At 37.1% G+C, this 15,630-nt stretch overlaps 1 protein-coding gene across 1 annotated transcript in view; it reads right to left on the bottom strand.

Annotated features, from left to right (window-relative positions):
• LOC102035395 (ubiquitin-conjugating enzyme E2 E2) overlaps nt 1–15,630 on the bottom strand; it is a 196,121-nt gene that overhangs the window by 180,382 nt on the left and 109 nt on the right. The window contains exons 1-2 of the mRNA XM_005423368.2: nt 15,573–15,630; nt 7,471–7,521 (exon numbers count right to left, since the gene is read on the bottom strand). The exon at nt 15,573–15,630 is cut by the window's right edge and continues 109 nt beyond it. Of these exons, the coding sequence (XP_005423425.1) occupies nt 7,471–7,521; nt 15,573–15,630 (109 nt within the window). The remainder of the gene's footprint in view (nt 1–7,470; nt 7,522–15,572) is intronic.

Here is a 15,630-nt window from a genome sequence, read left to right as displayed (position 1 = left end):
TTATTGCTCACCAAGAAAACAGCATCCAGATCAATTTCATAGTTTGTTTCCAAAGTATTGCAAAGCATGCTCTGTTACTAGTTCATGACTTCTCAGTCCTAAACTGCAGTTTTTCTGCCAGGAGATTATGGAAAACAATTTCATTAAATTCAGTCTATTAACTGTTAATCTCCACACTTTCCATATATACCAAGAGCAAAAGAGAAATTACAGCATTGCCTTAGACTGTCACAACTATGGAAAAAAATCCAAAACAAAACCAGCAACAACAAAAAGCCAAAACAAACAAACAAACAATACCCCCCCCCAAAATAAAGTGCACTAAAAGTTAATAGCTGTTAAAAAGCTGTACAATTATGATATTGGAACTGAGAAAGACTTTTTTTTTTTAATAGATTTCCAAGGGGAGGGGATTTAAGTATTACAGGGAAAGGAAGAATTCAAATTCTGCTCAAATGTGGTTTACTGAAGACAACAGTGTTAGGCAGTTACGAGATTGTGCCATTTACTGAAGGAAACAAATACTTCATTATGCTGTCAGTCCCAACCAACAGACAAAATATCTTCCATTTCCCTCATTTATTCAATAATGAGTAAATTACTAAAGGGTAATGAGCTGCTAATAAAAGCATGTTTTTTACATGATTATCATGAAATGGCAGTGCCTGCTTGTTCAGTGCAGTAGTACCTAGTACAGTCAGATTTTCAAATAATTCTCCTCTATCAAATTTCTGTAAAGAAATTGACCCTTACATAGTTTTCATACTAGAAATTAGTTTACATTTAGGGAAAAAAATAAAAACCCCCAAAAATAGTTAACTATATATAAAATGTACCCATTCAGGTATTTCTTTGCAAAAGTCTACTAGCAATGATGTAAAGCCTCAGTCAAGGTGGTTTTGCTTCCCTTGCTGGCAAGCAATGATTGTTTATTTAATGCACTTATTTTAGGGGTTGGGGGGAAGGGTTTTTTTGTGTGTGCATTTTATGAGGGCTTTATTGAGGAGATTACAAAAACATGCATATAAAACACCAGTTTTATAATAAAATCAAATTCTGGCTCATAGGAAAAACAAAAAAAACAAACAAAAAAATCTCCTACCCTAAACCAACATCTTTGCTTAGCTATTTAGGAGAAGGCAAAAGAAATGTCTATGAAAGGTGTTCTGAAAAATTCTGGAGCTGAAAGCATTGGGGACTGCTCTTGTACACTGTAGGAGACTGACTTACAAAGACCAGCTGTAACTCAATATGAAACTGCTGGAAAAGAATTTCTCTGTTCAGAATTCCCCCCACTAAAAGCATCAAAGTGTTTCATTTTACCCTTGTTACAGTTATTCACACCACCTTCCCCAAGTTACATTTTAAACCAGAGCTTTAGTTATCTTCTATACCAAGCACATTGCAAATATCAAGGAACCCTCCCATATCCATCACTGGCTACTTTTTAAGCATTTTTCTGTCCTTTCCTGCTTCAAGGAACAAGTGATCTTTGATCTTCCTGACCCCTCCTTATGCCCCAGTCTCATTTTCCTGCTTCAGCTGTGCCATAGGATGTGCTCTGGCATCTCCCTGACCTTCCAGATTTGCACTCACACAGTGCTTGCTGAAGTACTCTTATTCTTCTCTAACACTAGTTTCTCTTTTCTTCTCCTCCTGGGAGAGAAGTTGTCATCATTCAAAAACTGGGAGAACTGGCAGAAATCATGTGGAGGTATTGTTAAGCTGGGAGGTATTAATGGGTGTTGTCAGACAGCTCCTTACATCGTCATTGCTGAGTGAAGTTGCCAGACCTGGCAGGCAGCCAGTGGCAGGTTCCCTTTACTGCCTTTCTTTCTTTTATTTCCTCTCCTGCCTTCATGAAAGTTGCTAACATTTCCAGCCACCAATGTCCACAACACATTCTGAAGCTTTTGAGCATTGCATGTAACCAATCCTAAAAATCACCCCACAACCACAAGCAATAATGCAACCAAGCAGATATTGAAAACTTACTTTATTCAACAACAACAATAAAAAGTTCAGTGCTCTCTAATAATTTTTCATATAATAGATTTTCAAAGATATCAGATCACTAAAAAAACCAGCTATATTTTTGATGGCCTTACAAGTACATTGGATCTTGACACATGGAAAACCTATGAAAAGAAACATCTGTGTTATTTTTAAAAAACAGATGCTTTGTAAACAATATGACATTGAAAGGTCACTTTTACAGTGAAAATAAACAGATATTTTTAAAGAAATATTTTAATATAGTTACATACTTCAGAGCTAAAAGCATGAACTATGGTTCTGCACTGTTTAAAAGAAAATAACTAAAGGAATGAAAAGTTTACATATTAAAAAGTAACCTCACACTTTTCATCCAAGGTACTTCAAGGCACCAAGGTAATACAATCTAAAAACCTCACCAGTTAAAAAACTCAGCAATATAATTCAAGTGATAAAATACAGTATGATTGCTATTATAAAATATAATCCCAGCGTGATTGTTAACTTGCATATCTTTGGGACATGTTTCTTGCTGATTTTGAACCAGAAAGGGACTTAAAAGTAATACATAAAGCAGTTGCAGTGAGTACTGAAATTTTTCACCCATCCTTAGCCTCAGTTGTTGATACATCATGAATTCAAAACCAACAGGATACTGCACTCTAGTATAAACCACTTCCATGCTTATATTTTTGACTAAGTTTTGCTATTTGCTGTAACTTCTAAAGAGACCAGGCTAAGGTATATACAAAGTTCTGTGTCACGTGTTCTCACAAAGGTGACCAGCAGCAGATCAAAATAAGTCTATACAGGCAGACACTAAACTCCATGAGTAACACAATGGGAAGGGAGCCTGAATTCAGGCTGGAAATGTTTGCAAAGAAAAATGTTCAGAGAAAGTATTTCTTACTCCACTTTTTCATCCTGCTCACACCTCAGCATCACATGAGTCACAGCCGTGTGCCTGTGGCAACAGACTGACGCCTCCCCAAGTCAAACAATCAAAATCACTGAGCACAATTGCAGGGTAGATACTTGCTGTACCTGCTGCTCCAGGTCCCTCCGCTTCTCTCCCTCTGCATTTTAGAGCAAGGCTGACCATCTCTCTCCCAGTCCTTTCCCTGATATTGTGCTCCCTTTTGTTTTCTGCTCCTGACACTTGTGTCACCTCCTTAGATTTAAAGTAGCACCAGGTAGGAGTTTAAACACGGCTCCAAGAACAATAACTCAAATTGTTGGAATTCACATAATCCCATGGAGTTGTGAAGATGCCAGCCTCAACATTTCAGTAAAAACAGAGTCAAAGCAGAAATGGTGGACTCCATACAGTCACTAATAATACAAGAGACATCCACAAGGCACACTGACCTCCCTCCCTAAGTCAAACTGAAAATTTCGCCATTCCACTTCGCTCTTCTCAACATCATCCCAAAGAGAACTGTTTTAAGTATTATCAGTGTGATTAGTTTTCAAAAGCAAAATACTAGAATCACATATGCTGGTTGCTTATCAATTTTGCAGACAGTATAAAAAGAAGGGAATTAACGTAATGATTCCAAACAAATGGAAGAGATGAGACTACATACAGGATTTTAAACTGATTGTTTTGGAATGAGAGTCATTCTGCCCACTAAACTGCACAGTCCTTAACAGTATATTTCTGAGCCCTAAGCATCACCTATATTGCTAGATGGTAAAAGAATTGAAATGTAAAGAACATAATAGGAATTGCAGTAAATACACAGAAAAGAGAAGAATGATGAAAAGTACACCAGAGAACACCAAAAGAAAACATGAAGGGGAAGATAGGTAAGATCAGTGACTTAACAGGAAAATTTTGAGCAGTTGTTCCAAGTGGTGTCCACAGAGAGCTGCTATTCACTTCGTGCTGGCTCTCCTTGTTTCCAGCTGCTAAGTTCACATTGAAAGAAGCTAAAAATACATGAAATACTTTCCAAATATTATTTTCCCATGTAAGCAATTGGTATAAGTTGTCAAAGAGATGTTGTCCTCTTGCCAGTGAGAAGGGAAATACTATACAAGAAGTTGCATTCTATGAAATCATTTGTCTCATGCACAATGCAGCCGAAAATATGGGGAAGCTTGAAAAGGCATTATTTTAGCTACAAGTATTTCCAACTGTTCCCCTCTTTCAGTAAGGCAATATAGGAAAATGACACTTAAATATGAGGATCTTATCACCTGTGAGAAAAGCTATACTCTGCACTACTCAGGAGCATAATATGTGTGCCATTTCTAGCAATCAAGCTTTGATATTTCAATGAGAGGAAAAAAAAGACAGGAGTGGCAAATGTCTACAATTTAGGTATACCATCTCCTGACAAACTGAAATTTCACAATGCTGCAGATTTAAAACATAAATGGTACTGCTTTGAATTCAGGACTGTCGTTGCCAGTAAATTCAGCTCAATACAAAATTAAAATAGGGGAAGGGATGGGACAACACATATTGAAAACCATCCAGTTCTTTCTGTTAAATGTGAAGTATAACAGGCTTTTTTATGACAGGCCTTCCTCCAAAAATAGCAATGATTACACTGCTCACCTCCCACACCCCCCACCACCCTCCTCAGCTTGGCTTTTTTACACATAGAACATTACACATTCTCAGTCCTGAGGAAAGAGCCAAAGTTTGTGGAGCCAAGAGGACTCACTCCATTGCCCAGTACCCAAACTACAGCAAAGGAAGTAGGGAGGCAGGCAGCTCTAATTTCTTATAGTATTAAATCTTTTAAAGCTGAAGTGACAGATTTTTTAGGAACTCTGAAACCCACAGCTTTCCACAGTTTTGGAAAGACCCTGCAAGTCCCAGCAGTGATAATCTGCCAATTCCAAGGCACATTTGTGAGCAAGACTTTTTTGTCTTCCAAACAAACACAAAGATTATACAGTCTATTCTCTTCACAGGGATGAGGCAGGGGAAATGTTAAGCTCACAGCTGCTGCAGCAGTGGAAGCTGCAGCTGCCTTGGAGCTTGTAGTGACTGTGTAGCCTGCCATGCGATTGAGGGATGCTACTGTGCTACAGATACTGTTCCATTTGGGGCTTTTTTCATGAATGGAAGAAACCTGAAGCTTTGGCCTGCTGCAGTTAATGACAAGTCTTGCAAATTGTTTTGCAATACTCCATCTAAATTCCAATTCAGTTCAACAGCTTTTCTATCAGAACTTCCTAAGCAGCTATTAAGATAGCTGTATTCTTGAATAATACTTTCTTCACATCTCCTATGACAATTTGTTTTCAGAATTATCACATTCCTATTGCCCAGTCATTATTTATTTTATATATGAAGGAATACACACAGTGAAAATAAGATGGAATCACAACCATTTCAAGCAACCCACATCTGGAATGAACTTACCTTTATGAAACATGGTTAGGCTTTTTAATAGAAAAAGCTAACATGTCTTTTAACAATGACCTATATTTCACTAAAACTAAGAAAGGATCTATCAATACTTTAAGATATACTGTACAATAGCTCAGCTTTCCTCATTATTCTAAAGAATCATGCCTGGCTGATGTATTTATTTTGTAACGTTTAACTATAACAGAAAATAGATGAAGTTCAAATGAAAACACTGTTTAGACTATGTCAACAAAGCATAAACTAAATGAAGTGATTCTGCATTGAATATAAAAACATATTTGCTAATATTAAGGTTACTAATGGTTATCTATCAATCTATCAGAACACGAAGTAATTCTGCATCTTAAGAACTGCGTTAAAGCAGCAGACATGCAGTTAAATGTGAGTTTGCAAAACAGCATCATGGAGTGCACTTTATTGCTGTTTTATCATTAGTGTAAATAATTTAACAAACCCATGAAACCTCCAGATTACTTGGGGTTTTTTGTAAATTGCAAGTCACTAAAGGGCTTTCCACTCAGACAGCCAATGCTTACTTTACACTTGCTAGCAAAAAAAATCAAATATAATAGTATCTTGTATACTGAAACAACTGCTTTGTTATAAAGAGAAGGCTTCAGAAAACCAGAAAAAATGACACTGCTGTAAAAACCTGTAAGCCTTTTACTCTCAGTTCAAAGACTTAACCATTCTTCTACAACAGACTGAAGTTTCATATTCATCTCAGCAAATCAATCCGCTAATAGGCATCAGTCATCAACACCGAAGTAAAATCTGCCACATGAAACAGCTTTGATGTGATTGAAGACTCACACACAGTCGTAAGCATGACAGAACAGCTTAGCTATTAAAATGTTTTATCCAGCAAAAAACTGTTCATCCTAATTGACTGAAATACTCTTTGAATGCTATTATTGCAAGGCTACTTCACTAAGCAGCGCCTTGGTACATAGCCACTTGACTTATATCTTGAGATCCAGCACAACCACATCAAATCTTGTTAGTGTATTTTCTTACATACACTTTTGTCAAGAGACCAAAACAATAAAGCTGACTGTCATTTTTACTACCAGTTGCTTAGTTAATTCGATACTGAAACATACTGGGATTCATTATAAACGCTGCATGCAATCAGCCATTTCTATCAATCTTTCTTTTTAGTGCAGTAACAGAATGAAACCTACTAACCACATCAGTTGAAATGGGTTGGCAGGACTGGGTGGAAGCTATTCTTCTGCACTGAGCCCAACCCCTCACCACGAGACGTGCAGTAGCAGGGACTCCTTCAAACAGCAATGTGCAGCCCTGGCCCAGCTCCAACACTGACCATATGTCACAAGCTGACAGATAAGAAGCCCGAGACAGCCATCTGAAAACAACTGTACACGGCCCCAGCCACCAGACAGTGAGGGTTTCAAGGTCTACCTCATCATTCATTTCAAAGCCAATTTTAAACATACCAGAAGAAAATATACTTGACCAAAAAAAACCACAAGCTGCCCCCCCACCCCTCAAACCAAACCAAACCAAATCAAACCACAACAAAATGAAACATCCAAACCAAACAAGCACACAGTCATTATCAGAAAGTCTATATGATGCTATACTCTAATTCAGAAAGTGTCCATTGAATATCACAACTGATTGCCACAAACACAGAAAATTACTAACAGTTTGTGCCTATAACATTCTCCTTTCTCCATTATATTCACAGTGTATTAACAAGTTGCAAAGAAAGGAACCAAATATACCCAGCAACTGCCACCAAGATTACATTTTACAGAATCAAAAAAAATACTATTGATTTAATATCTGAAATGAAGGATGATTTGATATTTGTCCTGTATCTATTAATGCATCACAGAGTTCATCCATTTCTGCCACTACTTTGGTTACCAGCAAGTATGTCATACCAATTCTTTTCAATATGTAGGCAACATATTATCTCTCAGCTCTTATTCCAAAATTACTAAACAATCAGCACAAAGGAATAACTAAAATTTACTTCAGTCCCCTATGCAATTTCCACAGATCCATACATTTCATTTCCATATTCCAAATGAATAAAATCCAGGTGAACTTACCTACAGTTCGGAGGAGGGTCTAATGTAATTTCTGCAAGTTCTTTCTGAATTCTTAAAAGAAAAAAAAAAGATACTATCAGGACTTCTTTTTCAATCTGTTTCTTTCAACTTTATGAACATTTCTACATCAACCAATAGTAACAAAATATAATTCTTAGAATTTCTGATTGAAAGCTGATCTATAATATTTCACGAAACTGCAAGAACATGTAGAATAAAAACCAAATATTTTCTGAAAAATGAACACCCAATATGGAACAAATGCCATGAGCAGCCACCTAGAAAATCACACTTTTTCCATAGGTCAGGAATCTCAGCTCCTCAGCTCACTTACACAATTACTAAATATCTCATATACCCTCTTCCTCTATTTCCCCTCCGGCTGTATGTCTTGCTGTTCTTGCCCTCCAGAATATTTAGTTTCTTAATAATGTATATTGTATTGGCAGGGCAAAACCCCCCAGCTCAAAGGAAAATTGCCCAGAATAAGCCCACCCAGGACTTCACAACCTCCTACATATACTGGGGGGCTGATATCAGCTTCCCCCAAAGGGAAGTGCTCCAGCTCCCTGGTCAGCCTGGGGACCTGCTGCTGGACTTGCTCTGATACCTGCCTTCTTTTTACTGAGGGGATAAAATTGGGTAAATGCTACCCCAGATACAGTCTAATGAGAGCTGAGTAAAGGCAGATAAATCTCTTTAATTTGTCTGTGGACTATGCTTCTGTTAGTATCTCCCAGGAGGCAGCCCAGCCTTTGTCGCTGCCTCACACTGAGCCTGCTGTCTGCCAAGGCCCCCACATCCTTCTGAGCAGAGATGATCCCCAGTGTGTATCTGAGCAAGGGGCAAGTCCTCCCCACATCCATGGTGTTCATTTGTCCTTGTTGAATTTCATGAGTTCTCAGTCAAGCCTCTCCTGCAGCCTGGCCTGATCCCTCTGAGCCGAAACCTTGCCCCGGTGTGTACAAACTGCTTGCCATCTGAAAACTTCTCAGCGCACTCTGCCATGTCCTCCAGGTCACCAATAAAGACATTACAGGCATCCTGCCAGAGCTCTTCCTCCAGGGAGAGCAGCTCAGTTGTTAAGGATTTCTGGATATTCCCAGGCTGACGCTTCCCAGCCAAGTCCTTGAATAGCTGATCTCTGCCACAGCTGGCAATGGGGGCTCTTTTCCCTTACACCAGCATCTGCATCAGAGCCAGCATCTTGACCTCTGAAGAAATTTAAGTAGGCAGAATACGATACAGAGCTCCCAAAGGAACTCGTAGGACTTTACAGTTCCCAAAGACTTGCCAGATTATGATGCCATAAGCAAGACTGTGAATGCCACCTTCCCTATAAACTATATCCAAGACTTTTTTCATAGGCTACTTCAGTGCAAAAACATGTAGAAGGAGGAAGGAAAAGAAAAACAATTCAATACATCTTTAGTAGTTTCTTCTTGCCTTCTCCTTCACAAGATTTCATGCACAGAGCAGATTGCTATTTCTTTTATTCCTTACACTAAAAAGGAAATAATAACACAATAATACCACTCAAATTCCTGAGATAGGTGCTCAAGCCACAAGCCAAAGGTTCAGGCCTGACCTACACATATCTTGTTAAAAATGACTGCTATCCATTTTGCATATAAATACAGGTAAAGAAAATGGCTTATCAAAATAAGCATTCAGGTGTATCGGCATATATAAAGTAAAAAAGAGCAGTTTAATTCTGTATATAATGCTACAATCCAAACACAATCTTGCATGTTAAGGAGTCCCACAGACACTATCAAAATTCCCCTTATGCCACTATGAATTGATTTTATGGCTCTAATGAATAAATGGACCAACAGCAGTAGAAGAACTGGCCTGAACCAGGAATTCAAGCCTTTATCATTCACATTCTGAAATAATTAGGACGTACGTGGGTAAGATTTGTAGGCAGAGGTAATAATCATTTATTAAGACTTGATGACAGCATTGAAAAGATAAAAATACTCTTCCAGATGCTTAGATTTTCTTTAACTTCTACACATATAAATACAGGCAAAGTAAATGGGTTATCAAAATAAGCATTCAGGTATATTGGTATATATAATATAAAATGCCCCTGCATGTACCAAATGCTGGCACCCAACTTGCTGCCATCTGAAAACTTTAGAGTGCATTCTGCCATATCCTCCAGGTCACTCATAAAGACATGACAGACATCCTGCCAGAGTTTTAACTGCAGGGAGGGCAACTTTGTTGTTAAGGATTTCTGGATGTTCCCAAGCTGATGCTTCCAAGTCAAGTCCTTGAATAGCTGGGTGTATATACCCTACATACACACAAACAGACAAGGTTATTTCTGTAGAGGGGAAGCAATTTGATCTTTACTTGCTTTTTCTACTCATTGAGATGTTTGCACCTCCAGCATATAGAATTCCTCCAATAAATATAACTTTTTTTATAAAAACACAGGCACAGTCTGCTTAATCGAACACAAAATCATTGCAGTAACACTGAAAGTCATCGCATTTTTTAATTAGTGAATTTTAAGCACAACAAAAATGTTGTTTTAAAAGTTAGCTCATTTGAAACAATCCTAACAAATCACAACTTTTAGAAGGGAGATCTTATAACTATGGGAATGCTTAAAATATTTCCTCTGTATTACAAAATTCTGCCATGATTTTGAAATTTATACTACCACAAATTCAAACTACAGAAAACCTAGGCTGCATGGAAACTTCGATTTTGTGGTTTATGAGTTGTTTTGCTTTCTCAGCCTTTTCTGAAGTTACAGAATGATGGCATTGCACTTGTTTTTGGAGTCAGAGATCATTCCTTTGTTTTACATATAGTAGTAAAAATAGTTAATATTTCATGGCATTAGAGTGAGTATGAGGCAAGTCAAGAATGGATTGACAACTTCAACAACTTCAGTCCTAGATCAAAATCTTTACATTCTTCCTCCTAAATCCTAACCCACGTTCCTTACTTTCTGAAAACAAAACAGTCTCTCATTTTCTCCATCTGTTCTAGTTCAACCCAAAATTTCTAACGCCAAGAGCAGTAAAATGGCCCTTTATCAAGCTATTCTATGATTGAGCAGACACGGACAAACCACCTTTCTGCCTCAAGGTGTAAAAATTGATCAGATGGTACTGTCTATTAATGTTCAAAAGACATCATTGCTCTTGCAAACATCTAAGACAAAGATGTTTAATTCATGATCATTTTTATACAAACAAGATAAACATATTAGTACAATACTGTCCATCAATTGCTCCTCAGCAAGCTGTCCATGTTTATTCTCCTGCTCTGTGGTGTCCCAAACTAAAATTAATTTATACACCTTACATTTCTTTGTTGCAACCTTAATTTACCTTGCATTCATGCTGAGAGCTCATTCATAAACAGTTTCTGTAGAACAGCTGACACGTAGCTTGTTCACATGTCACAGCATTCAAAGTTACAATTAAATCATCGGACAGCATCCCAGAGAGCCTTGCACTGATAGAGACCTCCAGTGTGCAAGCTGCCCTTTGTCTGCACGTGCTCTGGCACTCGCCTCTATCCCCACTAAGCTGCCCTCAGAATCTGCCACAGGAGAGGACGTGCCTCATTTCCTCCGCTGACCACAGAGGATTCGCTATGAGAAAATGCAGCCACTGGCAGCAAAACATTGTTTTTCAGGGTCCTTTCTGGCATCTCTTTATTTGGATATTCTGCCTCAATAACAGTTATGTTTAAAAATGTCAGAAAGGAAAAACCTGCTATATTGAAATAATTACATATATCCAGTTTATATTTAAACTAATGACCCTATGGTTTATTACATATTGGACAATGGGGACGTGAGGCAGGGCGTGAGGTCCTTGGTGGTAATCAAAGCCTTGGGCTGCACACATAAGACATTTAATTTGCAATGTCAGATCTGATACTTTGTTTGGTCTTAGAGAAGTCATCTGACTCTTCTCTCTCATATATATACACACATAGAAAAAAATAAATCCCTCCATTTAACTTACAGAAAAGAACAAACACAGTTGCCTTCCAGTATGGTGCAAAGGTTAATCTATTTGTAAATTCAGAAGCATGAAAGTACATTGTGGATTTCAAATATTATTAATTCTCACAGACACATATTTACTACTGTACCAAGCCAAAAGGGACTGAGTTGTTTCCTTCATGAAACAATTCCCTAAAGCAAAGAAAGATATGAACGTGTTAGAGAATTTCCCAACATTATTAATAGGAAAAGAAATAAAATAAAGGACTAGATGACAACAAACTCTTTTTACCACATTCGCTTTTCTAAACTACATGTCTCCCTACCTATAAAAGCCAGATGAATCAACACCTCATAGCAAAGAATATACTACTTAGAACATACTTAAAAATGCAGTCACTGGTATGCATTTCGATACTAAATAAATTGTGACTGAGCAGGAAATTGATCTAAAGATGGTTAGGTTCATACTGGAGGAAAAGAAATATTCTCACCTACTTATTAAAAGATGGATAAATGATAAGGATATTTATAGTAAGAAAAAGCACTCCACATTTTGCCATCATATTCAACATGCTAAATATAATTTCCAGATTCAGTGATAAACCTCTCAGGAAAAAAAAAAGCTGGTGGGGAAGGGGGGTGGGAAATACTCAGTTTTGTTGAATTTTGAACCAATTTAATCTATCACTTATTTGCTCCTCCTCAAGGCTGCAACTCCTTTGAATAATTAAAAGATTACAACTAAAGTTGTACAGTTCACAATTTGTTGTAGGCACAGATATTTATTAAAAAATGTCAGGACTGGACATAAAGGTTTACAGATTTTCAACCAGCAACTTCAGGAGCCAAGCAAAACAATACATTTATTTGTTGAGGTACTATGTCAGCCAAGAATGGTTACACTTCTCTCAATCCAAAGGTCATGCTAAGATTTGCTACTTAAGAGGTAACAAGATGCCTGCTGTTTTCAAGGACAGCAATTCAATTCCATGTCTGAACTGTAATTGTGATATGCAGCGAGTTTCTCAATCTTGACATGTTGGGTAAGAAAGGTTGCTATTTAAGGTGATGCCCTCTGGGTGAGGAAAATTGAAGGACCGGTACACTGCACGACATATGCTGTAAGCTATTACACCTGTATAGCAGCTAGTCCTGAAGTATTAACAGAGAAGGACAGCATGTGATGGCATTCTGCCTTCTTGATGCCATCCACAGCAATGCTAACAGAAGAAACTCCATATCTCAATACCAAGAATCTTACTCAAACAGAAATATGAGTGGTTTCACACAGCCTCTGTAATCAGATCACTTTGGAAAGCAGTTAAGCTGCATGAACAGTATATTCATCTATAAGACAGGGCGCAGTTTACAATTACACAAGCAAAGTCAGCACACTGCTAAATCTTGATTATTATAAAACCTCATGCTACTTAAAGTTCTTTTACTGACTCCATAAAACACAAATGAAAAGCAAAACAGGAGTCTTCCAAATAGAGATGCACAAACCTTCCTCCATATACAGTAGGTATCATGATGCAATCCAAAAAAACTGGCTAGAATTCCATGCGCACAAAAAAGCTTTCCAAGTGAGAAAATCTGATTTCCAAACTCAGGTTAGAATCAAGCCTGTGATCTGTGACTCTAGCTCCAGTGAACTTGCTGGTGCTTTTTTTTGAACCTGCTTCGAAGCTTTTAAAGAAATCAAGGAATCGTGACAAAAGCCACAACTGTGCTACACTCTATTGTTTGAGTGTTTGTACTGACTGTTTAGCAGAGTTGACTCCTTTCACCATAATAAAGGTACCAGAGTAAGGCCTTATTAAACCTGCACTATTTCTCATTCATAATGAACTAAAATAACAATATTACTATGAAGATCATTCATACAGACTGTTTTTGGAATACTTATTACATATTGAGGACTTTAAGACATTTTTCCTTCCTTTATGCTACTCCCCTCCTTTTTAGCCTCTACTTTAATTTCTGATTTAGCTTTCTTGAGACATAACTGATTTTAATTAAAAAGCACAGAAACAAAACCTGTAATATGAAAACCTGTCCAGATTAGAGAAGGTGCAATCCCAATTCTAACAGTGACAAACTACTGAATATTCAAAAACAAACAAACAAACAAACAAAAAAAAAAGGGAAAAAAATTACAATTATGCAAATAAAACCCCACATTACTACAACTGTTGCTGTAATCCTTCCAGAAAGTGCTGCAACAACCAGCACTCCTAAATTACATTTCTCTTCAAAAATACTGTACACATATCTACACAACTATTGTAAGTCATGTCAGCTTTTAAAATGTATAATCAAATGTATATTTCTAAAATGTATAATCAATATTACTACACATGTGAAACTAGCTTTAGAGTCTAACTGGCAAATGTACTGAAGTCAGCAACTGATGGCATAATTAGTTTCAGCAGAACCATAAGCAGATATGATTAAACTTTAAAAGGTTTAAGTCATTTTATCGCTGTAAAATGCTTGTTGATAAAAGCTCTAAGCTTTGAAGATACAAAGCTAAGATTAATAGACCAATTTCTGACATATCATTATTAATTTTTTAATAGGATAGTGTCCACAGGCCCTTGTCAGAATTGTAGCATCATTACACCAGGCATTGTACAAAGTTCAGAATACACAGACTGCTTTCTAAAGATGCTGGAAACTGGTTTTATGACCTTAAGAGTCATGACTAATCCAATATTCCTAATATTTAAAAAATAATAATAGCAGGAAGCAGATGAAAGAGAAGAAGACCAGAAACCATAACGGCTGTGAGGATTAACTACATTAATAACATTGTGATTTGTAGCGAAAGCTGGGTGGGTTTTTTCCCCTTCTTTTCATAAAAGGAAACACAGGCAAGCTTTGCTGGTCATTCTGTAAGTGATATGACCAGGTAATCTCCTAATAGTGTCACAGTAGAAATATGTGTCCAGAACATATTTCTCTAGGGAATTAAAAATGAAGAAAAACTAGCTGTAAGAAAGCAATCTACAGCAGAAGAAAAGCATGACATGACAGTACCTCAGTGGAAAGACAAAAGATACTTTAGTATCTTCACTAAAGTATCTAAAGATATTTTAGAAGTGGATTTAATTGGTAAGGGACAGATTAAGGCAAAACAAAGACTCGAATCCTGACTAGATGTACACACATATTTATATAGTATTATTTACAGACTCTGACTACATGCATATGTAATAAATTATGGTAGCAGGGGCTCGATGCTCCTCCTTTACCACAACATCACAGTGGTACAACTCCAGCATTTTCCCTTGTAGTTTACACTGCCTTGGACTAGCAAAGAAACAAGATCTGGGAATTCTGCATCAGGACAGTCTGCAGAATTGGTCTCTTGTCAGATTATTTTATGAGTGCTTTTTAACTTCAATCACTATAATCCCACTTGCCCAGACTAACAACCCTACATGTACTAGCAAAGCAACACTAAGCTGTAAATTCCTTCTGTCTGATCCCAGAAAGACAGTTGTTATCTGGAGATGGACATGACAGCATAGAATAATTTAAATAGCTATTCTACAAACTAACCTTTCATCTCAATCAGAAAAGGGAGGGAAAATAAATGCGTATTAAAACAGATCACAGTTTAAAGTAATGAAACCAACATACATTTGTTGTTCACTCAAGTATTTCTGACCTGACCATCTGGGAAAAGAAAAGGCAGTACTTCATGGCAATAGGTATTATGGTAGTCCTAACATATTGAGTTACTGAACTGTCTGAAATGTTTATGGCTAATTAACTGTAAGTTACACTGACAAGTTTCAACATCAGTCATACATACATATACAGAGATATATTTTATAAGGCTACAAAACTGTCTGAGTTTTATTAGCAATAAAAAAATGTCAGCTTTTATCATGCAAGCAACTATTAAAACCATGTGAAAGAGGCAAACTGACAAAGAAAGGGAAAAGTATACAGGTCTCATTATTGCGACCAGTCTCAAAAGGTTATTACACTGATACAGTAATGTTATAATAAAACAATCAGAAAATTAATATACTGAGTCAATACATGGATCTGTTGGCCAGCTGAAAGAAGAGTAAGGAAGAAACAACCAGGAAGAACACTGTACCTTTTAGCACTAGTTGACAATTTAGCAGCTGTTTTGCTTGATATTTTTCCCTCTTTTT

Source organism: Geospiza fortis, unplaced genomic scaffold (genome assembly GCF_000277835.1).
Source record: "Geospiza fortis unplaced genomic scaffold, GeoFor_1.0 scaffold231, whole genome shotgun sequence".
NCBI lineage: Eukaryota > Metazoa > Chordata > Aves > Passeriformes > Thraupidae > Geospiza > Geospiza fortis.
The sequence above is the reverse complement of the archived record's forward strand: the minus strand, read 5'-3'. Positions and strand labels throughout refer to the sequence as shown.